We start from the raw sequence: 26,659 nt of genomic DNA, 5'->3' as shown, positions 1-26,659 counted from the left end.
CGAAGTCTAATAAAAGACGCCACTGAGATGCCGGGTAAAATGCCCTGAGCCTACGGATACCTAGAACATATCTAGTATGTACTCCTAATCACTGTCATCAGATACCACACACAAAGAAAGGGATGTGAAAATATAAACTCAACGCCTAAAGCCCATCATTTACATTTTATCTTGTCTCTCCATCCTCACCTTTCTGCACCCACACCTTTTGCTTCATCACTAGTATTCTATTCTTACGGCGTTTCAAGGGTGTCCCTCGGCAGCCGAGGCTGGCCTGAACTCAGCATGCTCCTGGAAACGCATAGGCGACCCTCCTGCTTCAGCCTCCTGCGTGCTGGGGTTACAGGCTGGAGCTGCCACGACTCAGCTTGTCTTACATTTTTTCATGGTAACACAACTGCCCCCGTCTGTTTCTCGGCGTTTCATTTGCACTTCTCCAGTTTACTAAGCCATGCCATCCTCCGCTGTGGCCTTTCACTTATCACACTCACCAGTACTGAGGCAGCTACTTGCAAAAAAGCAATCACACTTAAATGTAAAGAGCTGAAAAACATTCTTTTTCTTTTCTCAGTTTTACTAACTTGCCTCTGAGATCTAGGGGCTTAAGAGACACTTCCTTCAGCAGATTCACTCAATTCAGCAACAAAAGGATAATGAAGAAAAGGAAATACTCTTTGTGATTGTAACAAAAATTTAAGGAACAAAATTAAAAATAAGAGAAGTCAGTTTTTTTCCCTAAGTCATGAGTTAGTAGTTTTCTCATTTAATAATAATAATTTAAAAAACCCAGTAATTTCAACAATCTAGGTGAAGTGGGATGTGTTTACGTCAGACTGGAACTGGAGAATGTTCGTTACTGCACATCTGTAAACACCGACATCGAGAGGACCGCCCACAACTGACTGCTGAAGGTGGCAGGACATGCAGGACAACGGACTTCTGACAGAGCCCGTTCTTGAGGGATGACGGCTCCCCAGGGTTGGTCTGCTCATGGCACCCAGGCCGTGCCAGCCTGCAGCGAGAGAACTTAGTCTCTGCCACGCCACCCTCCAGAACTCGCCCGGTAAAGAATTCACTGACACTACAAGTGAAGAGACAGGCATGAGACTGACACCAAAACTGACACTAACAAACTGTCCTGGGAAGAATTCCAAAATGCTAAAGACCAAGGGAATTAAATTACAGCACCCTCAAACAACATTCTAGAAACATGCTTTATAAGCCAATTCATCTCTTCCATACTAATCCTCCCAGGAGGCAATACTACACTGTGTAGAATGCATCTGTGTGTCAGACACGTCTCTAATGAAGAGGATACGCACGCCAGGTTAAGGGCAGGGCCATGTTTGCAGCTTTGATTGAATGTGTGTCTGCCGTGACACTGTGGCTGCCATGCTATTCTTGCTCATGACAGTTATTCCAAGATCCTATTTTTGGATACTTGGATCTTGAGGGAAGGAGACACTTACTTTCAAGCTTGCTTTCTGTGCTGGTTCTTTGGCTTTTGGAGTGAGTGTTTTAAATTAACTTCTTAAAGTTATTTTGTTGATTTCAAAGGCAAAAAAAAATTATTTTCCTTATAATTCCCAGGCTGTTTACTGGTGGGTTTTATTTTGTTTTCTATTACTTACAGAAGATGAACGTGACAGAAACAAGCCAAGAACAAAAACATATTACAGGACAACAAAACATGCAGTAGAACTCTGTATGCAGATACATTCGCCTATCTCCTTGGTCACAGTCAAATACGGACATTCAGCCACTTGACCAGAAATAACAGCAGTAAGTACCTTTCTTACACTGTGAGTGCAGGTGGTCACAGCACCCACCTGATCCTGCCAGGGACTCTTAGTTACTGCTCAGCCTGTGGTCAGCGTCCCCAGAGTTGTTGCTTTCTTCCCATCTTTCTCAACTGGACTAAAGGACCTGGGGTGTGGCTTAGAAACCTCTTTATCTTCGTCCTTTGGGTAGGAACAGTAGCCGGGCCTCATTCTTTGTATTCCAGCCCCAGACCCAGATACACCTGGTTCCCAAGCTAAAGGTGAAACATGGCCAGAAGCTGAAAGGCATGTAGCAGAGTAAACTGGAGCCTGGCTCCTAGGCTGTGAGCCTCCAAGTCCAGCTCACAGGAGCTCTTCCACCGAGAGCTGTTTCTACTCTCTCAACACTGCCTCATTACCAGACGACGGCAACTGAGTGAGTGAAGGGACAGGTTTTGGGAAGTCCCTGCTTCCATCTCACACTGTCTGAAGATACGGGCCTATCTAATGTCCGATTTCCATCTTGTGGATACATAAACCACTGGTAAGCCTAGCCTAGTGGTAAAATATAGCGAACGTTTAATAAGTAACTGATCAAAGACCCAATAATGTCGTCCAAACTCTCTATTAAAATAGGCAAATCTTCTTTAGACAACAAATACAGGAAACAAGACCAACTATGCAGCTAGAACAGACCTGTGTTCCTCACGCTCCTGTGCTCCAACACCAATCATGTGCTTCACATTTGTGCTGCATCTTTTCCCATTCAAACCTTTATAGTTCTCAATCAATCAGAAAACTCAAACAGATGCTAATCCGGGGACATAAATTTGGGCTAACCAAGGCCTCGCTCATGTGCTAAGAGAAACTGGTATACATCCAGATGAAAATGTCTTTCATCTCAAGCAACAGGACTCATATACAATTAGTACTGTAGAGAGACACATGGAGTTCAGCTGTTCACTGGATTTGTAGCCTTAGGAAGTCATCTAACCTCCTTGAACCTTGGTTGCCTCATATGGAGGGTAAATAGGGGTGCTCCTGATGGCAGACTAAACAATGCCTTCCTTTTTTTGGTGAAATTTTGTTGAAGTATGATTCACATGTGGAGTACTTCATATATCTGAAATATGATTTTAGCATATTTATAAAAGCATAAATGCAATGTGTTCTTCAGCTATTTCCTGCCTCAGATCTCTATCTTCCTTAGGTTGGGCCAGTGCCAAATATGTTCTTTTTCCACAAATTTGATGACTTGGATATTATCTATAAACAGAACCACATAATATTGCCCCTTGTAATAATCAATGATTTTGGGAGTCGGAACTGAAAAAGTGAAGTATATAGGACAGAGAATGCAATAAGGTCAGTAAAGGGAAAAAAGAACAAAATTCACAACTATATGTATATATATGTATATATATACATATACACACATATGTATATGAGCATATGTGAATATAACCATCTAATATACGCAAAACACTGTGATAAGTCCTAGGAAAATGCATCATTGAGGTGTTTTGGACATGGTAAGGTACTAGGAAACTGTGCACACCCACATGTCTCTGCACAAACATGTTAGCAGGCTGTAGTGTGAACACTCTCCTGTGTTTTCTTTTTCTCACCAAAGAAAGTAGTGTAAAATAATTTTTAAAGTGGAAGGGTGAGCCAGGAAGACTTGGTGTGAGTACTTGCCAGAACTAAGGATCTCCTTGAGGTATGTGATCATGAATGTAAAATGAGATAAACCAGCAGGGTTTTAGGTTTGGTTTTGTTCTAGCGGTAATCAGTTGCAGAAAAAAGAAAGAAAGGAAAGGAAAGGAAAGGAAAAAGAAAGAAAGAAAGAAAGAAAGGAAGAAAGAGTGAGCAGAAACAGTGTAAGTTGGAAGCTGTGAGCAGACAAACCTGAACCTAGAGCTGTACATAACTTACTGAGGTGTTCCCATGTCCAGTGCCATGACAACTTTCTGACAGTCACCTCAGGTACCTCCCTATCTAATGCTGGGATGGGCTTATTCTTAGGACAAACACTCTCAAGAAGAGCAACTAAGGACATTCTGTCATTTCAGCACACACATGGTCTCCATTCGCCCTCGCATCTCGACTGACCAAGTTCCCAAGTTCTCAACGATCACATGTGAGGGTTGGCTGGGGAGTTAGGACCAAACCTTGTCTAACTCTGAAGTTTATCTTCTTTTACTCTGTCATTATACTTAAGTCTTCAGTTTAGAAACATAAGAACTGTGGGCTGGAGAGATGGCTCAGCGGCTAAGGGCACTGACTGCTCTTCCAGAGGACCCGAGATCAATTCCCAGCAACCACATGGTGGCTCACAGCCATCTGTAATGAGGTCTGATGCTCTCTTCTGGTGTGTCTGAAGACAGCTACAGTGTACTCACATAATAAATAAATAAGTAAATCTTTAAAGAAAGAAAGAAACAAACACAAGAACTGGAGTGCTGAATGATTCTCCAGTGGCATAGACACTGTGTTCTCGTGGACGCCTGCCATCACCCAGCTAAGCTGCTTTATGCTCTCTCTGCTGCTGTCCTTCCATGCTCCTGCTAGAGCCAGTTACGTCTTTCCCCACACTCCTTTCTGATAGCTGTGCTCATGTCACCCCACCCCACCACGCGGAGAGCCGTCTAATCTGGCCTCCTATGACTCAGTCATATTGCTGTGGCCAGTGAAGACACGGTCACACAGAGACCACGGTTACAGACTGAAAAGGGGTGGGAGGAATGGAAAGTGGCTTCCATTAGGTCCTAAGGTTCTGAGGACATAGTAACAGTATTATAAAAGTAAATGTGGTGACACTTATGTGACTATGGATACATCCAAAGCGTTAAACAAGCGAGCTCTATTCCAATGAGGCTGTCTTTTATAAATACATGCACACTTGTGTGTGGAGGTCATATGACAACTTGGTGCAATGCCTCACCCCTTCCACGTTTATGTAGGTTCCAGGGATTGAACTTAGGACGCCAGGCTTCACAGCATGTGCTTTACCTGCTGAGCCATCTCAGTGGCCTTTTCGTTTTTGTACTCATTTATTTATCAGACCACTCCTGGACACTCAGGCCTCTGTCAGTATTCTGATGGTCTAGTACAGTGTGCTTTTTGTGTTCTGTCAGTAGAAACAGGAGTGTGGCTCTAAAAGGCAAATCAATAAGGAACTGCCCCAACATAGCCTGGCTGTCTTCCATAGGAGTGGCTTTGTTTTGCATTTCCACAGCAATGGATGAAAATGTCACTTCCGTGGAGCCTAATCAGAAGACTTTGCCAGTGTGACAGGTGAAGGATGGCAGCTCTTGACTCAATGCAAGTGTCAGTGCTGGGAGACAGTGGTTTGCATCTGGAGGCTGGTACAGGAGGCCATTATGACTTCTATGTGTGCTTAGGAAGCTTTTGCATTTTGTTCAGGCCCCTTTAGTACAGTTGTTGGCCTTACCTCATTTATAAACTGTATGTCAAGGGCGATACCTTTCTACTTTGCTTAGTCTTACCCCAGAAGCTCTTCCCACGGACATTTATCCATCATCTCATTTCTGCTTTTGAATTATGAGTTTCAGTTAGGAAACACTTCTCCCACTTCCAGGACACGAAAGGATAATTTATGTTTTCTTCTATGTCTATAAATTCACTTCTCTGATTGATTTGGAATTTATCTTGCTGTACAGCGTGAGGAATGGAATAGTATTGGGCTTTTATCCTATGCTAACATATTTGAATAAGGCTTACTTGGCTGGAGAAGCCAGAAAACACTGAGTCCTAGGGTGAGGATATTAGATTAAAATTAAGGTTAAAAGTATGTTAGAACTAAGCAGGAGCCTTATAAAAGATAAAATGTTGTACATCCTGTTGACAATAATTTAGGCAGTGTAATTCTATGAAAGAAAAACTCAGAAGTAAAGGGAGCCCCGGTCTCCGAGTTCCAGGTTCGATCCTAAAACACATGAGGAGTGTCATCTACCATTTGCACGTTCTCAACAGTTGATCCTTCCTCATCCCAATATTATGTGATAAATGCACTTTGGTATATTAGTGAAAATTTTACCTGACTGCATCATTGGTATAATTAAAACCCACACTAGGCACAAAGTAACATCGAGATTTATTCTGTTACCCAGAGAGAAACATCCGCTGTGATTGAGCTAGGTATTGTTTTCATTCCCATCTGCTATGTGGACAATTAGAAACAAGCTTTCAGGAAGAATCAAACTTTACAGATGAGGGAAATGGAGCGGACTGCAGTCAGATCTCCAGAACACTCGAGTCTTTCCTTCCACTGTAGTCAGACAGGAAGACAGTGGTTCATTGCCGAGCACATGGTCTCCTCTTAGCTACCGTCGAGAGTGAGGGAGAGCACCTCACAGCAATGGATAACTGACAGTCCATTGTGGCCATCTATTCACCTCGAGTACGCCATCTTAACTCCAACTACAACGCCTGTCCTTCTCGAGGTGTCAGTGCACTGGGACACGCCCAGGAAGCAGGTGAAAGGGATGACAAACGTGTTGCTGGCTACAGACATTTTCATTTTGAAGACAAGAAAGATACAGTTCTGGTCTCCGACTTGATCTGAGCCTGGTGAGGTTTCTGGGACTTCCAACTCTGCATCCGTGGTCTGTCCAGGATGCTCTACTGGTGCTCAGTTAGGTAGGTAAGAATAACCCTGTTACTGTCAACCTCTCCGGCAAATCAGAAGCCTGTGCGTATCACTTATGCTGGAGTGTGGGGGCGACTTCAAGGACGGTTCCACTGTAGAATGCATACTGTATACAGCCCCGTGCTATGAGCATGTGCTTATGGAAAAACGAAGCTACTAAAACCAGACATGGATCAGGTTCTGTCACATGTATTTTTAACCTTTGGAAATCTACTCATTGAGATTGTCCCTCTTCTGCAGACAAGTGAGTGAGTCTCAGTGCTCTCCTTTATGGTTTAACACCGATGAAAATCAAGCTTCAGAGGTTTTTTTCAAAATGATGAAAAGATATACATTTAAAAATACTAACTCTAGGTGGTGGTGCATGCCCTAATCCCAGCACTAGTCAGACAAAGGCAGGAGGATCTCTGTGAGTTTGAGGCCAGCCTTGGTATACAGAGTGAGTTCCAAGACAGCCAGGGCTACACAAAGAAACCTTGTCTCAAAAATAACAGCATAACAACAAAAACTCTATAAACTTTAACTCTATAAAGATTGTGACCCAGCAGAGAACAAAATTAAGCTGTGAAGTAGATGCTAACTCCAGCCTCATGAGTTCACTTGTCTCATCAATACAGCAGCTCTAATATACCCCGATAACCGCAGAGTGAGAATCTGGACTCAGGCGATCTTTTAGAAAGTATTTCCCAGGACTAGGACACCTACCTTTCCATGACAGCTAGGCACTCCTTTCTCCAGGTAAATCTACTCCCTCGTCGAAGCCGGAAGGTTCCGGGTGTGGCGGAGACTGGGGGAGGTGTTTGTCTCCATTCAGGGTCCTCTATTGGAATTGGGGCAGGTCTCATACTTAACGTAGCCCCTGGAGTAAACAAGACATCTGTTTTAGCAAATATTTTGCAATTAAAAAATCAGTATTATAAAGATGAGCTCTGAGTATGAGCTTTTCCTTGTCCACTAAAATTTGAAGGTCAAGATAATTAATATTATTACTTTAAAAAAACATGATCAAGGATCTGCGGAGGTGGCTTAGTGGTTAGGAGCAATGACTGCCCTTCTAGAGGTTCAATGCCCAGAACCTAAATGGCATCCAACAACCATCTGTAACTCTAGCTCTAAGGGACCCAATGTCCTCTTCTGGCCTCTGTTGGCTCCGTACATATATAATTCACAGACATACACACAAGCAAACAGCAGTACACATAAGATAAAAAATGACAAAAGGAAAATCCTCAAGAGGTAAAAAAGTCTCTTCCTTTAAAAGCACGTGGTCACCATACCTGTCATTTCCCATCTGCTTTCAAGTGTCCCTCAGTTCCTTTAACGAACTGCAAATAAAGCATGAGACCTACCTCTTCAGAGGAAGGACTGGACTTTCCCCTGTTCAGCCTTTTTCACCCTATACTAGGCCAGATATGGTGCACATCTGTAATCCTACCACTTGGAAGTCAGAGGCAGCAGCATCAGAGTTGTTAAGATGAGCCTCAGCTTCACGAGACTCTGTCTCAAAAAGGAAGATGTAATACAGCAGCAAAGGAAAGAAGAAGACATCCTATATTCTTCCATCTCTCAACTAAAGCAACTTCGATCTGAGAGAGTTCACTAATGTAAACTAGCTTTTCTCAAATAGCTCAACCAGTTACAACTCACTAATTCTTGATCTAGAGGCCACACTGTGTCAGGCTTGCAGATGTGGCTCACAGATCTGAATGGAGACTGGCATACTTCCCCGTAGGGCGCTGCCTCCTGCTGCCACTTTACTGGGCACTGATAAATTCCTCTTTTTCAAACGTAATTAGTTATATCACTCTTCTGATTAATGTCTTCAGGACGGTCCCTCTGACTACAATTTAATGTAAACTCTTTTTCTTTCTTTTGAGACATGGAGTAAGCTAGCCCAGAGCTCCTGCCTTCATCTCTCAAGTACTGGAAGTAAGGGTATGTTTCACTATGTCTTACTAATCAAAACTCCTAATACAGTGGCCTGGGGAAGGCAGGTTAGAATTCAAGGGGTTTATGTACATATGAATACATGCTACTCTCACACATGAATACATGTTTCTTCATGATAAGAACTGTTTTCTACCAATATCATCAGATAATACCATAATGTCTTTATTTTAATACACATATATTCCCTCCCCTTCCACTTAAAGCCTTTCTGAGACAGGGTTGTCCTATGTTGCTTAGGCTAGCCTTTAGTTCCTGACCTCAATAGTTCCTCTGGTTTTAGCATCCCAAGTAGCTAAACTAAAGGTATGTAAGATGTGGGCACAGCTAAATCCCCTTCCTAAAGGCAATATCTTTATTTGTATTTTCTTGGATGGAGACCAATGGTTTAAGCCTAGATTGTCCTTTTAAAACACATTATCTTTCTGTCTCTTCTTCAAATAGCAAGCTACAATATCTCAGATTCATCTCATCTTTAATTTTCCTACCATCCCCCAGATATTATACAGCCAGTCCATACGCAAATTTCATTAATTTTGATATTCAAAATAAATCCAGCATCACAGTTTCTTTTTATATATGTATTGCTGATCTATAGCATCAGCTCTCACAACCATAACTGCCCAGGGCAGGTTAGAAGATGAAGTTTCACAATAAGCCTGCGTTAGTTCTGGGCCGGTACTATGACAAAGTCCAAAGCTAGATCAGAGGAGCTTTGTGCTCTCTGTCTGCATCTCCTTAAATGCTGGCTTGGCTGTCCTTTAGAAAGTCAGATCAACCGCACATGCTAACCGTGTAGAAAGGCTGCACAAAGCAAAAGATGCTCCCCTGATCTCCAGGTGCTTCTGCCATTCTACCTGAGGGAGGGCTGACAGGGGAGAGAGGAGCTTAAGCCACAGTATACACATCGTGTGGATACTTTTGTAGCCATTTTACAGAGAGAAATAAATACCCGGACATACAGTCCCAACAAAGACATGTTGGTAGCCAGGCTCCAAGGGTGTTATGAATCCTTCCTTGCTTCCCCGTGCTGTGCCTCTGTGATTTCCCATTCTGAACTCATGACTGGACTGTTATCAACAGCACATGACAGTGAAAGCAGGTCTCCTCCAGAACTGAAACACCAGGGCATCTTTCTTTGGTTTCTTTTTCAAATCACTTGCTTAAGGGAGGAGTTGCTAGGTAAGAATGGATGCTGGGGTCCTTGAGGAGCTGCTGTCTCTGGATAGCCAACATCCATGTGAATGGCCTTGAATGTGGACCATCCAGTTCCAGTGACTGCAGCCCTAACTGAATAAAAGCTCATGTTTCTCCTGGATTTCGGATCTATAGAAACAGAAAATAAATCTCCATTGTGCTAAGTTGCAAAAATGTGGCATGGTTTGTATCACAGCAGATAATCAATACAAGTCATCACAGCCATGTCCGGCTGTCATTTCAATGTACCCTTCCGAACATGAAGGGCAGTGCTTATTCAAATGTAGGTAAAGTACTAATAGTAGAAATGAGCACACTCTCTGTCTCTAGTCTGCTACTGTTATTGTGACTTTTGTTAGTTTCTGGTCCTTTTTCTGTTAAGCTTTAGATTTTAACTGAGTGGAGATGCCACATCAATTATTAGTCACATAGCTGTAATCATTTTTTTCACTTGTCATCTTTGTTTGTGGCATTTTAAAATCCTAATTATGCTACTTAAGTTTGTAAGCCTTTCCATGCAGCTGATGGAGTGAATCTTTTGTGTCAAGGATAGCAGGTTCAAATCTCTTTGATTATCACTAGTGAGTTTCAATTTTTTATATTACGGTTAATGGGTTTAAGAAAAGGGTTCAGGGACTCATCAGTTGAGAGCTCTGGTTGTTCTTCCAGAGCACCCAGGTCTCATTTCCAGAGCCTCCCTGGCAGCTACAACTGTAATTTCAGATCTGATGGCCACTGGCTTTTGTAAGCAGCAGACTTGCAAACGGTGCACAGAAATACACGCTGGCAACACACTCACACAAAGAAATCAATAAACAAACAAAAAAAATAAGTTTCTTTTATCAAAATAACCAGAGCCTACCTCAAAGTATGTTCTATTTTTACCAGAGCAAGCAAGGATTACTGCACACAGTAAGAGTCTAGGATAAGAACCTACCTTCTCAAAAGTATACAAATCTTGTTCCAAAAAGAAAGTGTCCAAAACAACCAAGCTTAACTAACATCACAGCAGGTCAAGATGAAGGCAGAAATAGAACAGAAAAGGCCATGTGTTCTTTTATCCACGTCTGCCCTGGCCAAGGGATGGAGAGTCTCAGAGTAGAGGGGATGAAGAAGAGAACACAAGATCAGTGAGCTCCAGCGTGGGCTGCTAGAGCTGCAGCACGTTCCCTTAGGCAGGCAGTGTCGGCTCAGGCATGCAAATTATCAGAGAGCAGAATCCTAAGAGTCTAGAGGAAATGGACAGCCAGTGTACAATAAAAGCCCTTTTATGGTATTTTCTGTTAATAATATTATCATTTAACAATACTCTGCATTGTCTAGGCTTCCTGCAAGAAAGAAATTTAGTTTAAAATAAAGTTGGTTAGAAAGGAAAAAAAAAAAAAAAAAAAAAAAAAAAGGAAGTAAGGAAAAGGAGAGATAAAACTCCAGGAGAATAAAGTAGTGACTTGGAGACCTTGAAATAAATCAGACTATTTATGTACAAAAAGTTGAAACTGAGTAATTTTAAATCTGTAAATACTCTTAATTTTAAAAATACCACATTAATTTTGAAGGTTTTTTTTTTCTTGTTCCATTTCTTTATCATTCAGAATAGCACAGAGAGCCAGGTAGGGATGGTAGCTAGCTGCCTGTAACCCAGCCTGGGAATGTGGAGTTGGAGATTCCCAAAGTAAGCCAGGTAGCAAGACTGGCTATATCTGTGAGCTCTAGATTGGCTGAGAGACCTTGCCTCAGTGAGCGAGGTGGAGTGTGGATGACTCTTGACATAAACCTTGGGTTTCCAAGTGCCCACATACACATGTACCCACCTCCCCCAACATATACCACACACACAAATACACACGCACACTTGAAAAAACAGCACATGAAGCACTCTGAATAAATACAGATTTCTTCTCGAAAGCCCAGTCTATTTTGTTTTGATTCAGACAGACAGGGAGCAGTAAATTCTACAAGAATAATATAATTTCAAATTAAGGACTCTGACAGGACCAGTGCAATGAAACTGGACTGTGGGAATAATGAGGGTAAGCCTTAAAACTTTCCTGCAGCAACAGAACTTCTGGGCTGGAGGTAATGCCTTCTCCACGCTACACCTGAGTTCACACTGAAACACAATTTTATACTCTGTTTTGGCAAGTCTAAACTCGTGAGAAAAAAAAAAAAAACTAACCTGCTTTTACAATATGCTAATAGATCTTAGGTTTTCGGTGACTGCTCTTCTGTAGATTATCTTACGTGCAGGGTTAGAACTGGCTGAGGCTAGTAAAGGAAGGTTGTTAGCACTATCCTCTTCTTCTACAATGTCACACGTCTGTTTCCCAGAGCTCTGGCTTGCTATCTGCAAAGGGTAGGTGTTTTCTTCTGCTCTGCACACTGTTTTCATGTGCACTACACACAAACCTCCCCCTCCCGGACTCAGCTTAATGTCAAGTGTATCAGTGACAGGAGCTTGCAGGTGCCCAGCAGATCCTGCCTGCTGTAGTAATGGGTGAATCAGACAAGAGAAGACTGTGGAGCTTAATCTGAATTAATAAAGGGATTTTTCTCACAGCAAACACACTGGATTTAGTGCTTGGTTCTTTAAGAAAACAGGCATTTTCTTGTAAATGTTGTAAGAAACAAGATCAAGTCCACGTGATTAGTTTCCATTAACTTGCTTTATTTATAAGACTTAGCAGCCTTTGGGATGTGCTGGGAAATTCTGATGATGGGTCTGTTTATCAGAGAATTATATTGTATCCATAGATATTGGATTATCAATAGAAATAACCCCACATTCCCTTGCTGAGTTTATGTAAAGAGAACCTTGAAAAGGAGAGACCTTATAAAAACTCAGAATGGATCTAGAGGCAGGAAGCCGAAAGAATTTCACTAGAGAAATGTAACCAGAAGTCATTTAACATCAGCAAAGATCTACAAATACAGCCGGCTTGTTTGCCAGGCATTTCTACAGCAGAGAAGAGTCAGCTTTTCATTTGCAGTTTGCCTTAATTTTATATTTTTTCTCAAAGTGTATTGGACGACATGATGCTATTTACATTTCTCCTGATAGCCTGTCTGCTAGACGGAGGAAAGGTTATGACATTGGCAAACTACCTCCTCATAACCCACCCACAGCTTGTTTCCTACCAACTGCTTCAGGCAAGCTGCAGGACCACACCTCAGGAACTGTAGCATTTCTTCTCTTGGTATCTTAACATGAACAAAATTGATTTTCCATCTATTCTCTCCCTCCTTCCTTCCTTTTAGTATACATTATATGTATTTTACAAACACAGACTACAGTGTCTAAAATTCAGAAAGCCACAAAAGGGCCACCATTCAATGGTAAAATGCCTTGCATGTAAAGTCCTAGATTTGATCCCAAGCACTGCAAAACAAATGAACGAAAGACCCAGAGGTTAAATAATCAATTCTTTCTCCGTCTCTCTTACCAACAGCATCCCTCTTCAGAGCTGTTCTCATCCATTCCTAAGCAAGAATTCCCAACAACGTCTATTCTTATAGAAATCTAAACTGCCTCTGTATTGCTCAGATACCAATGGTAATGTAGTACATACTGTTTCATATCTTACATTTTAAACTTCTGTATGGTGTTTCAGTGCATGCAAATATAACTCACACAAAACAGATTATAAATAACTACAATATTCTATAATATTTTCTTGTAGAAAACATAACCACTTCTTGATGAGGTGATTCTATTGACTTGCAAAAAAGAACAGAAGGTACTGTAAGCAACTATTTAAGGCAGAGAAGAGAGAAGCTTAGGTGCCACGCTGTATTCAAAGATTACAGCAACTCCAAAGTACCCACAGAAGAAACACCGCCATTCTTTAGACAAAAATCAAAGGCTGTTTTAAAGTCAACAAAGATGCACCGACACATCCAGGAAGAATCCTATGCCACATTACCTCTTGGATTAAAGGTGAAAAGACAGAAAAAAATCAGATACTGATGGGTGAGGTTCAGGTATTATAAATATAACAGAACTACCATTTGACGCTTACCAAATCCCCCCCCCCTTTTTTTAGCTGCTTATAAAATATAACACACACACACACACACACACACACACAAAGAAAGGAAATGAGCATAGACTAGGGTTTTAAACAGAAGGTAGCGATGCAACTTCAACGAGAAGCCGATGTATGTACACAGGGCATGCATCCTCAACAAGAAAGACCTGTGCACAGAGGGCTGCTCCCAGTGAGCGCAGTTCGTCTTTTCTTGCACTTCCCACTGGGAACTCTATATTACAACTTCCTTCAATGTCTTAGTGCTAGGTGGGCCTGGCTCAGGTTCCTAGATACATTTAATTGGGAAGTAAGATTTAAAACAAAAATAAAACCATTCCAAGCTTGCAAGCTAGATTCTTAGTAGGAGTCCTTGTTGAGCCTAAAGTGCTGTCTCTAGTGAAGTAACAGGAAAGGAAGTCAAGCTTCCAGCCTGCCCCAAGCCGGAGGATCACACTAAAACCCTAGTGTGGGAATTCAGCTCACAGCCATAGTTCCTATGCACGCTCTGCCCTAGGTACACAGTCCTTGGTAAACAGTTCCTTGTGCCGCCAGCTGAACCCTTGCTACCAGCCTGTGCGCCTGTGAAGTACCATACAGTGCGTTGCATTCCTTCTCCTCCTAGCCTGGCTGTGAATTCCTGCTTTGGGATGATTCATAGGAGAAGGAACCGCATCTTCAGGAGACTACAGAGCATCAGTCTGACACACTGCTTCAGGAATACTGTAGAATTGCGCTGGTCTCATGAGGAAGCACCAGACAACCGAGCACTTGAAATGTAGTTGGTTGGAAACTGCTTTAAGTGTTAAACACCTAGCTATTTCTAAAGAAAACAGGGAGTGGTCACCTTTCAATTTTCAAAATGAAAATTAAGCACTGAAGTGACAGGTGCTGACATATATCATGACTGAATTTCAGCTTCTTTGTGCAATGTGGCTGCTGGAAAACACAAACCCAGTGGCATTTGCATCCCCCCCCCCCCAATGGTGTTGCCTTAACACATAACAGTAATAAGAACAGAGGCACTTTTTCAAGAGATTTGCTTTTGCTTTCAGACACTGCTAGGAAATATGAAAGCTCTTCTTTATACAAACATGTCAGCTGATAAACGGTGAAGGATTCATAGGTGACACAATCTCATTTCTTAATGAATTTCCCTGGAAGAACTGATTGAGCAAGGATCTTCAAGGAGTGCTGAGACTGCCTAACACAGGACAGAGTGTTCACCTTGGGGCAGAAGCAGCCACACAGGCCACTTAAACTGCAAAGGAAAGATCGTCTCCACCCGAACAATGCCATCAAGTGTAGCCACAAGCAGTGCCACCACGCCACATGCTTTGTGTCACATGGCAACATGGGTTTCTTACTATTCACACCGTCACATGGCAACATGGGTTTCTTACTATTCACACCGTATTTCCATCTAGTGTCTCACTGAGAAAAATGAACAGCCAAACTGTACTTGTACTGCTTAATATCTCCTTATATGTGCCACACATTTCTCTATCAACCCACTTAATTTTTGTTGCATCTCAATGTAAACTGATGTCATTATGACAGGGATCCCTAAAAAAAAAGAAAAAAAGAAAAAAGAAAAAAAGAAAAAGTCTATGCACTATTTCTGACAAGAACATTCAATTTGAATCTAATGGAGCCCTTAATTCTGACGCCCACTGTACAGGGAATACAGAAAACAGGGACTAAGTCCTCTGAAAGTAAGTAATTTGGAAATATCGACAGTGGGACATTCTGTAACGCAAAGGGATTTTAAAAGTTGATGACATTAAAATAAAATAAAAAATTTGGGCTGGAGAGATGGTTCAGCAGTTAAAAACACTGGCTGCTCTTCTAGAGGTCCTGGGTTCAATTCCCAGCAACCCCATGGTGGCTCTCAACCATCTGTAATGAGATCTGATGCCCTCTTCTGGTGTGTCTGAAGACAGAACACTCATATTAAAAAAAAAAAAAAAGTTTGGGCAAATTAAGAATCTGGGAACATTCTAATTTACTGACCTAAAACAGGTGCTACTTATTAAAAACAGAGGGGGGGAGGGAATGGAGGGGAAGAGATAGATATTGAACATTAATGTAATGTAATCAAGGCCAGATGATGATGGAGGTATTCGTTTTCTTTGTTGTGATAATGGGGAATATGGTTTTGTAGAAAGCTACCCTCATTAGGACAGTACACACAAATCTTAAAAAATATTAGTGAGCAGCAAAACTGTTCACAATGTTTGTATCTAAGAAAATTAACTGAAAATAGCTGGATTCCTTATTAGTCTTTTTAAATGTCTGTATATCTGTAACACTTCGAAAGAAAAAATAGAGAATAGATCCTGGAAACTCTTCTGCATAGACTGTTACTATGTTTTGTCTTACCAGGGCCTTTCGGGTTGGGAAAAGCAAACAAACCAACCCCCATAAAGGCACTTGAATCCAGTATGGCTGCAGCTCAGTCAATGCTGTTGCCTCTTACACCTCGTCTGGCATGTCTGCAGGCTCTATGCAGTGGCACTGCAGAAGGCATTGCGGCGGTAAATGTCATACTAACAACGGTTCGACACGGTGCAGCCTGAGACAGACATTCTCATGACTTCATATTTTTTTGATCTATCACTTGTTACAAGTATCTTGAAATAAATGTTGCCTATTTTTGGCAATTCCAGACACCAAGACTCAGGAACTTTTCTCTGAGGATTTCAATCCTATTTTCCAATCTAGTGCTGGTCCTGGGAGCTATGTGAACGGCTTCACCTTAAAACTTTAAAATATATTTATTACCCAGGTCACAAGCATTAAAAACACAAAAGCATTAGAAGAGATCGTTGGAACAGTACAGTATGAACTCAACAAAAATATTAAATACATGTCAATTTAACATAATGATTTTCTTAAAAACTTGTTTAAAAAAAGGCACAATTTTATTTGTACACTACCAGTTGAAGAAAAAAGGGCCAGCCACGGATGTCATGAGCATTCTTCCAAACTGCCTAGGAAAATCACCTAACCTGGAAACCAAGAGGCAGCTGAGAGGGAGAGGTGCCCCTTGGAAACAGAAACTGCAACATAATTACAACCAGGGCTTGGCTTTCCACTTGCTCACTGACAGGATTATGCCTTTTCCCTTTGGCACAGCACATGGAAAGGATACTTACCAGGGTTTGTCTTCTCAAGCTGATACCATCTGTAGAACGCTCTCTTCTTCTGCTCACTCAGATCTGATCCCTGCTGCAGCAGCCAGTGAGAGATCCGACTCTGACTGATCCCTGCAGAGAAAGAAAAAGAGCTCTTGGTGAGACACTGACCATAGACAAGGTAATGAGGGCTCTGCTGGCTTTGGTTACTTGGTACTTATCTATGTACTTATGACTGTGTGAGAAGCTGTAACGTGAAAAAACTCCTTGACATGCAAAAATGACCTATGAGAAATCAAACATTCTACCAATGAAGATATCTAGTGGCTTCTGAGTCCATACACATGAGATAATGAGAAGACCTCAAATAACACTGCTTGCCAGACCAGCAGTCTGCGGCTGCTATAAAAACACGAGACGCTTTAACAGATACTCGGAGAGGGAACTATCTAGTCAGCAAATTTTGTTTCTCATTAATAACACTGATAAAAAGATTTAGGGGCTAGGAAAAGAAGGATCATTGAAAACACTGTCTTCAATACGGTTCCTAGCCACTTGTTAATTCATTTAAGCATTTTAGACCCATCACCATTAGTAGAGAGAAGCAAGAGTTGGCAGACTTAGGTTACAGCATGTCCTCTGAAGAGAGCCCAGTAACAGAAAACAGTTTCTACAGCTGACCTTCCCTTCTAAACAGAACAGACTACATAATGTAGAAAATAAAGTTTTTAGGGGCTCTGAGACTTTTCCAAAACACCCCATTCTTAGAATGTGAGACCCTAAAGAAAAGTCAGACTCAGACTTTCCAGTCATCCCAAGGCTATGAGATCCCACCTGTGCCTGACAAGTAAAAACAATGGCCCAGAGTAATTCTCAGAAAAAAAAACACAGAATATACTGACTGATAGCCACCTGGCTCTAGAAAGCCCTAGATAGGGTCCTGACGAATGTCACAGTTAACTCATGCTCTAATCACCCATTTCTGAGAAACAAAACAAAGACAACCCCCCTCCCCAAGTTTTGAAATATATAAACAAGGTAAAAACAAAGTTTTAGTGTACAGGTCAAGCTATACTGACCAAGCTGAGTTAAGACAAAACAAAAATGACTGCTTTAGAAACAGCTCCCCTACCCCTCCCTATACTGAATTCCAAGGAGAATGCAAATTGTCAACAACCTTACTGCCAAAGTTTTCCCCCCTTTCCTCCCCCTTCCTCTTCTCTTTCTAAAAATTATACTACTGACCAATGGTAAAATAGTAGTTCACCCCCCTCACATAAAAGTATAAAAGATGTGTGCTGTTTGAGTTGGGGTTGACTCTCCCTTCGAGGTTGAGCAACCCCATGTACATGGAATAAAAACCTCTTGTTACTACAGCAGTCCATTGTCTAATTGGGTTCTGTGGGTCGCGTTCCTGAGCTAAGACTCCTTGGGGTCTTATACACAGTAGTAGTTCGGTGCTATTGTTAATCATTTCTTGTCAGCAATTACTTAGAAATGTGGATGATTTGCACACTGAAAGTCAAAAGATTGTTTCAACACTTTCAAGAATCACACACTCATTCTGGTCATTATATTCTCAAAATCCCAATATACAACTGGCAAAAGCAGAGAAATAAGGAAAAATAAACAAGGCATTTGCAAAATATCATTTGACTATGATAAAGGGTTTACATCTTAAAGTCTCCAAAGCCTGCCAGGCAGTGGTGGTGCACACCTTTAATCCCAGCACTCAGCGGGCCAAAGCAGGCAGATCTCAAGTTTTGAGGCCAACCTAATCTACAGAGAGTTCTGGGACAGCCAGGACTACACAAAGAAATCCTGTCCTTTTTTGGAAGGCACATATCAAATATCCTGCAGATCAGATATTTACTTTATGATTCATAACAGTAACAAAGTTACAGTTATGAAGTAACAACAAAATAATTTTATGGTTGGGGGTCAGTGCAGCAGACAAACTGTGTTAAGAGGTTGAGAACCACTGCTCCAAAGGGTTAAGACAGCCACTGTGGCAGCTGGGCACCACCAAACACCACTGTACAAACAGCTGTGTAAAGCTATTGGGCTCAACAGAAGGAAGGGCTACCATGACTTCATCACGTCAACTAAACACAAGGCCTCAGGGTTTCAGACACTTAGCAACTCGTATTAGAAGATGACATGAGAAAACATGGCAGGAGAAGCTAAAAGAAAAACTATGGTGGAAAGTTCTCTGACTACAAAGTCTTACTTTTCTTCCTAATGTGTGTGTCCAGTGCACAAGGATAGAGGACAATTGGGTTTCAGGAACCGGTTGTCAGGCTTGGTGTCAGGTGCCTTCACCCATAAAGCCATCCGACTAGTGCAATGCCTTTTGTTTTTCAAAGGGTGTGATTCTCTTTTCGAAAATGTTCCTAAGTCATTCCCAGAGACGTTTCCCAGTGGTAGAAGGTCTGAGATGCAGGTGCTAGAAGCCAGTGCTTGCTAGACAAGAATGCTGATTATTCTGAATAATTAAATCAGCTGTGTTTGGCAATACTGTAACCAGAATCTAGTTTTCGCCATCACAGTACCTTCTTAATTGTACTCTAAAATAAGAATGAAGAAATGGTCACTCAGCACCATGAAATCAAAATCTATTTGGATTTTCCTGCTGTTACCACATAGGTTTTAAAAAACAAGCAAACAGGGAAGTTAAAAAAGGATATTAAAAAAGTATGTCTGAGATCTGTTAGCTTTTTCCAATGTTAAATCACCCTCAGATCAGAACACACAGAGCCCATTAGCTATGAGAGCTGCCCACACTGTGTAGCAGGTAGCAAAAGCCCATCAAGAACATCAAGTTATAGTATATTCTCATAACAAAAACTGGCATGCGTGTAAATTTGTTTGATTTGTTATATTGCTTATCTTTGAGAAAAGGTTTGCGCAAGCCTGACTTTCTTGGATCCTTGAACTCAGAGATCCATCCACCTGCCTATGCCTCCCGAGTGCTGGGATTAAAGGTATGCACCACTACAGCCTGGCTAAATTTACTATTTTTTAAATGCTATAAAACTCCCAAAACTAATCTAACATCAATGACCCATTAATAGTATTAGCAAGAACATGGGATTTACACATAGCAGGGCTATTTTCAGAAACAAATGGACAGGATCCATAAAAGCTGAACTTTGGGTATACAGACCACAGGAGTACTTATTCAGCACAAACATACTCAAAAGATATGCACAAGAAGCCTCATAAATGAGCATTTCCCAGAGAATTTCCGGTTCCAGAGCCTAAATGGCCATCAAATGCAGAATGCATACATTATGATATCTGTGTCTGCTGCAGGCTGCCATAGCAACAGGCAGAGGATAAACTAGCAGTATATGTGCCTCCACAGGCAGACCTCATAGAAACTATGCTGCTTCTCAAAAGCCAAACACACACAGAAGCCATACTCTATAGTACAGAGAGGGATGCAAGTCAGCATACTGGTACCATGCAGGAAGGAAAAGGTTGAGGATGGAGGTTTAGGTGGTGGCCAGTGATGTTCTCTACTGATATGGATGATGATAATGTGGGTATCTATTCTTTATAAAAGTCATTGAGTTGTCACCTATTATATATATTTAAAATTTAAAAAGATCCCCACAAAATTTTAAAATTCAAAGAGTATGCATATTTAATATGAAAAGATGCCCTTGATATATAAGGTATACACTTTTATGGATATAAAATTTTGTGCCCTGTACTACATTTATATCTATATATATCAAAAGCTTACAGATACACACTATAAATCTAAAATTGTAAAAATTCCCTGCGTTTCTACCACTAAAACTTTCTCACTCTATAAATGTTTTATTTTAATGTCTGGCTTTTGACACTGAATATTTTAGTTTCTCTTCATTCTTTTAGAAACAGTACAGTTAAAGTGAGGACTTATAAGAAGAAGTCCACTTCTGCCTTTTGTCTGCAATTTTACTCTGAGGTAAGCATGTGACTGACTTTAAAATGTCATCACACACTCTTCTCTCTGTGTAATTATGAATGTAATAAAGCAAAGGAAGGAGCGAGTGATACAGGCTGTCTCCCTGACTCACCTTGGATTCAGACAATAAATGCAGAAAACAAACCAGTTGACCAAACCATTTTCCAGAAGAGGCATTGCAAAACAGACGAATAAACAGCAAATGTCACACTCGGAAATGAATTTTCTCTAGGATCCTTGACCCACAATCCTGGCTTCGGCATCTCTGTCTGTCAGCCAGGCTACTTCCCTTGGGAGAACATCCCCTGACAGTCCCTTCCCTGCTGTGGAAGATAAACTCAAAAAACTCTTCTTTTCAACCTTTCCTAGGGCCTAAGCAAAGACACATTTACATATAATTTTCATACACTGACTAAAACTAAGCCCTGCTTAATTTTTTTCCAGTGAGAAAGTATCCAAAGAGGTTGGAAGCAGTCTTTAGTCCCATTCATAATGCCTTGTGAACTTCATTCGGCTTTACTGGCTCCTCTCTGGAGTTTAGACACCACACTTCTTCCACTAGAGGGCTCTCAACTAGAACCCAGCCTTCTAAATCTTAATAGTGGACTCTGGATCCCTCTCGTTTTGTTTCCTGCCACAACTTTCTGGCTCTTCACAGGCCATCGTCCCTGGCATGAGGGACACAGCTCCTCCAGAGCATCCTTTTGGCTCCAGGTGCTAGGTTAGCTTTCTACCCATCAGTGGCCACTGGGATCACTGTAATTATCAACAATGATTTAAAATGTTATGTAAACGCAAGAGACTCTCGGCACAACCTGTTCTTGGAAACCACTGGCTAGGCAGCTTTAATGAAATTTCTCGTAGGCCAACACTGTAAGCCTACTATTATCCTCGCCCTCATCCGCTTATCTTCCTATAGGAGCTAGCTCTGTTTAACCTCTCACCCACTCTCTTCTAAAGCTTATCTTTTTACCGAATCTCTTTCTTCTAGTCATCATTCCTGTGTTCTGGAATCTTAGCCTCTTTTACCTGAACAACTATAACAACTCTGATGACACGAACAGGCCATCTCAGAACCATAAAATTTAAAATCCTTATGAGTGTTCCTTTAAATCAGACCATCGCACATCCTTCAACAACTTTCTACTGCAATCAGAGATATGCTTAGTGCGTTCGGTTACGTTTGAGCCAGAGTCTCACTAGATAGTCCTGGCTAGCCTGGAAGCCACTATGTGTCTCAAGCTTGTCTCCCACACTTAAGCTTCCTTTTGAGTGTCACATTATAAGTGTGTGTCTCCACAGAGCTAATGATTCAAATTTTAGGCTAAAACAAAATCATTTTCTTATAAAAATTCAAGTATAGAACACACATAGAACTTTCTCCACCACCACTTTCTTTTTAGTGCCTTACACTCATTCTTGCTTGTTTCGTATGGATGCATTAGACCTTCCCAATATATGTAACATAAACTTCCATTTAGAGCATATATTTAGGTTCCAACACACAGTAAGGGACTGTTCTCCATCTTGCACACTGTATATCTACTTTCTCACTTAACCCAGGGGACGGGCAATCTCATGAGATCTCTAGCCATGTTTTGTAAGGGCACTTCTTTCTGCTGTTTTATTGTGTCTTATTATCTTGTGCTGTTTGCTTTTTGATTGGTTGCAGGCAGTGTTTCACGCTGTAGTCCAAGCCGGCTTTAAACCCTTGGCACTCTTTCTCCCTCAGCCTCCTGAGTGCTGGGATTAGGGCTGAGTGACCATGACCAGCTTCGTGGTGACTTTTTATTGACTTTTATTTTTAAAGACTTTTAAAGTTTCTACTGTGTGTATGAACAATGCACACTCACGTGTGTGTGTGTGTGTGTGTGTGTGTGCTATCCGTGGAGGCTAGAAGAGGGTGTTAGATTCAATTTGTAAGCTAAAGCTTAAGTAACCTGGCTAAGCTGCTTCTGTATTTCTGACGCGTATTATCTGGAATACTAGAGGCTTATGTTTCAAGATGCTAATAAATTCTGGGCTAAAATTTCATGCAGCAACAGATGACTAAGCCATACACGTTGGCTCTGGGACTTCTGTCTTCACTGTAGTGTTCACAGCAACCTCTCTGATCTTTAGTCAGCACTCCCATTCTGTCCTAGTCAGAGTTCCCACCATAGCTTACTCAGGGCTAGGTCCAAGTGGGTTCAAGATTTTCTCATTCCCCAGCTTTCTGACTTTGAAGCGCTCTATGTTTGTTGTAAACTGAGGTGTATTCTACAAAGAACAAACTCCTATGTATACAGTGAGTTTTGAAAAATGTGTATGTGTATGATTGTGATGTGATTCTATAGCTCTCTTCCTGCCCCTTCTTGGTTCTGTTTTCAGTCAATACATAAATTTCAGCTTATCTCTTGTTGGCACTGTCTCACCATGGAGTTCTCACTAGTACAAGTTGGTTAGTGCTGTGTTAGCCAGACCTTATCTACTTGAAGGTCTGTGTCCCAGTTTCATGCTTGGAGGATGATGTTACAGAGGTAAATTGGGGTCATTGTTCCTTCAGGATCTATTCAGCTAGAGTAAAGTGAATGGAAAGGCTGCAGCAAGAATCTCTACCAATGACATGCCTCTATGTAAGGAAAGAAAGCAAGGCAATGTCCATAAAGGTGGTGACAAACATGCTCAAAGTCACCCTTTCCATGACTGCAAATTATCAAGGGCTCGCCATGCAGCACCTACACGACATCTTATAGCCAACTGGAACTCCAAGTCTCCAGTAGGGTGCACACCGCCACCACTACCGCCACCACTGCCATCACCATCACCACCGCCACCCACCCACCTGCCACCACCACCCACCCGCCACCGCCATCACCACCCACCACCGCCACCACCACCCACCCGCCACCACCATCACCACCGCCGCCACCGCCGCCACCACCCACCCACATGAAGTAAATATGTCTTTAAATATGAGTCAATAAAAAGTGACCCTGAAGCTGGTCATGGTGACCACTCAGCCCTAATCTCAGCACTCAGGAGGCTGAGGGAGAAAGAGTGCCAAGAGTTCAAAGCCCAGGCTACAGAGTAAGACACTGCCTGCAACCAATCAAAAACCAAACAACACAATACAACAGACACAACAACAGCAGAAGGAAGTGCCCTTACAGACACTGTGATGGTGGACTTACTTGACATAGATAGGGACAGTCAAAAGAACTGGAGAAAAGGAGAGGAAAATGGCTTATCCTAAAAAGCTATCAGCAGAGAAATTATATGGAAGAACTAGACAGAAATTTTGGAGTACAAAAGTATAAATGAAATAAAAATTTTACTGGAAGGTTCCACAGCAAATAAGAAGTCACAGAAGCATTCATCACTGAAATGCAAAGGCCAACTGAGTTGCCTTCTGATCGCCACCCAAGGGCTACAGCATACACGTGCCTCCACCCCCGCACACAAAATAAACAAGACTGTAATAAAAATGCTTTAAAGCCAAAGAGAAGAAGCGAAAGTAAAAGAGGGAAAAGAAGGATTATATTCAAGACTTGCTCATTAGGGCTGAGAGTATGTTCCTCGGAGAAGCCATGGGAAGGACACTTAGAATACTGCCCGAGGAATACAAGGCAGCACCACATGGAGTCTGAAATGAGGACTTCCTAGGATAAAGTAAAAGGACACTAGATGGGAGCTTGACTAATACACTCAAAACAGAAAAGGGAAGGGTGCTTTGGGGTACATCTCAAAATGGCCATAACTGATGGCTTTAAGAGTTCACACTGGAAGGTATATGTCCCAGTCCTCTGGTCTCTGCTTCCTGGCTCTGTGAGGTGAGCAGTTTTGCTGTCATGTCCTCCTGCTGCTGCTGTGGTGGAACAAGTGACAGCAAACCAGCACAGACCAGGAAGAAGCTACAAACAGAAGTAGAAAAGACAAAGGCATGTTTTTAGCCCATAAGCACTTGCGCTATTTTGTTGAAAAGGCAAGTATAACACAATAATTACATATTGTATGTTAATGAACATATGTATTAATTAGTATGCAATGCGCATGGCAACATCACAAAACATGGAAAACAAAGCTATGTAAGAGCAAAGTTGTTTTGAAATTAAGTTGATATTAATCTAGGCTAGATTATTATTATACATTAACATGCCAGTAGTAATCCCTAGAGCAACTGCCATAAGGACAACTCAAACATTACTAGCAAACAAGGGATTTAAACTTGTATACTAGAAAGTCTCCACTTAGCAAAAGGAGGAAGCAATAAAAACTAAAAAGGCACAAGATATACAGAAAGCATGGTAAATAGAAATCATCCTTATCCTAATTACATTAAATCTTAATGAATTAAACAAGACAAAAGGAGACAGAAGCTGACAGAACAGGTAAAAAACAGATTTTAAAAAATGCACTACATATTCAAGGCTTCCTCACCCAGAGGTCACACTGGCCACCAGAACTTCAGGTAAGCTACCCTCCCGTGGACCCCCAACTCTATTGGTGTCCCCAGTCCCTCACTCCTCCATACACCACGTCCCAGCCCCCAACTTGGGCAGAGACACCTGCTCAACCACAGGTCACACTGGCCAGAGATCAGAGAGAAACAAACCAAGGAACAAAACACCATCCAACAAAGGCAATCTCAGAAATCAGCTATAATCACCTCAAACCCAGATGCCTAAAGGCAGTGTAAAGAACACAACGGGCAACAACCAACTCAGTGTCTCCCTGTCAGAACCCAGGTGTTTTACCATGTAGCAAATGCTAAATATTCCAACACAGCTGAAGCATAGAAAAAGGAATTTAAAACCAAGTTTTTGAGGAAGACAGAAGTCCTCAAAGAGGAAATGAATAAATTCCTTAAAGAAATCCAGTAAAAGACAAACAAGAAAAAATTGGGGGAAATGAATAAATCCCTTAAAGAAGGCTAACCAAGGAGGGCAGGGAGAACAGTGAGGAAAACAAAACTGTTCCTGAAAACAGAAATAGAAAAAATAAAGAAAACACAGATTGAGAAAATTCTGGCAATGAAAAATCGAGATAAGTGAACAGGAACTACAGAGGCAAATGTCACCAAAAGAGATGGAGGTGCAAATCTTAGGCACTGAAGATATAATAGAAGAAATAGATACATTCGACCATGGAAATGTTAAGTCTATAAAATTCCTGACACAAAACATCTAGGAAATCTGGGATACTATAAAAAGATCAAACCTAAGAAGAAAGAGAAGAATCCCAGCTCAAAGGCTCAGAAATTTTTTTAATTGGTTATTTTATTTATTTACATTTCAAATGTTATCCCAATTTCCCCTCCACAAGCCCCCTATTCCCTGTGCCTTCCCCTGCCTCTATGAGGGCGCTCCCCTCTCAGTGATGTCAGATAAGGCAATCCTCTACTACATATCCAGCTGGAGTCATGTGTCTCATCCCCCTGGCCCCCTTATACTCTTTGGTTGGTGGTTTAGTTCCTGGGAGCTTTGGTTGGGAGGGGGGTCTGGTTGGTTGATGTTGTTCTTCCTATGGGGCTGCAAACTCCTTCAGTTCCTACAGTCCTCGCCCTAACTTTTCCATTGGGGTCCTCAGGCTCAGTTTGATGTTTGGCTCTGCACATCTGCATCTGTACTGGTCCCACTTTGGCAGAGCCTCTCAGGGGACAGCTATACAGAGCTCTTGTCAGTAAGCACTTCTTGGCATCAGCAATAGTGTCTGCAGATGGGATGGATCCCTAGGTGGGACAGTCTCTGGATGGCCTTTCTTCCCATCGCTACTCCATTCTTTGTCCCTGCATTTCCTTTTGACAGGGGCAATTCTGGTTTAATATTTTTGAGATGGGTGGGTGGCCCCATCCCTCAAATAGGGCCATGCCTATCCACTAGATATAGTCTCTACAAGTTCTTTCTCCCCTTTGTTGGGTATTTCAGCTAATGTCCTCCCTGTTGGGTCCTGGAAACCTCTTGGGTCCCTGGCATCTGGGACTTTTT

The 26,659-nt window shown here is 41.7% G+C and overlaps 1 protein-coding gene across 15 annotated transcripts in view; it reads right to left on the bottom strand.

Annotated features, from left to right (window-relative positions):
• HMBOX1 (homeobox containing 1) overlaps positions 1–26,659 on the bottom strand; it is a 127,807-nt gene that overhangs the window by 28,830 nt on the left and 72,318 nt on the right. For all 15 annotated transcript variants that reach the window (XM_080926280.1, XM_080926287.1, XM_080926288.1 and 12 more), the window contains 2 exons: positions 16,757–16,867; positions 7,138–7,291 (listed from right to left, as the gene is read on the bottom strand). In XM_080926280.1, the coding sequence (XP_080782406.1) occupies positions 7,138–7,291; positions 16,757–16,867 (265 nt within the window). The remainder of the gene's footprint in view (positions 1–7,137; positions 7,292–16,756; positions 16,868–26,659) is intronic.

The sequence above is a fragment of the Micromys minutus genome, assembly GCF_963924665.1.
Source record: "Micromys minutus genome assembly, chromosome: 12".
Classification (NCBI taxonomy): domain Eukaryota; kingdom Metazoa; phylum Chordata; class Mammalia; order Rodentia; family Muridae; genus Micromys; species Micromys minutus.
Note: the sequence above shows the minus strand (reverse complement) of the source record. Positions and strands in the feature narration are given on the sequence as shown.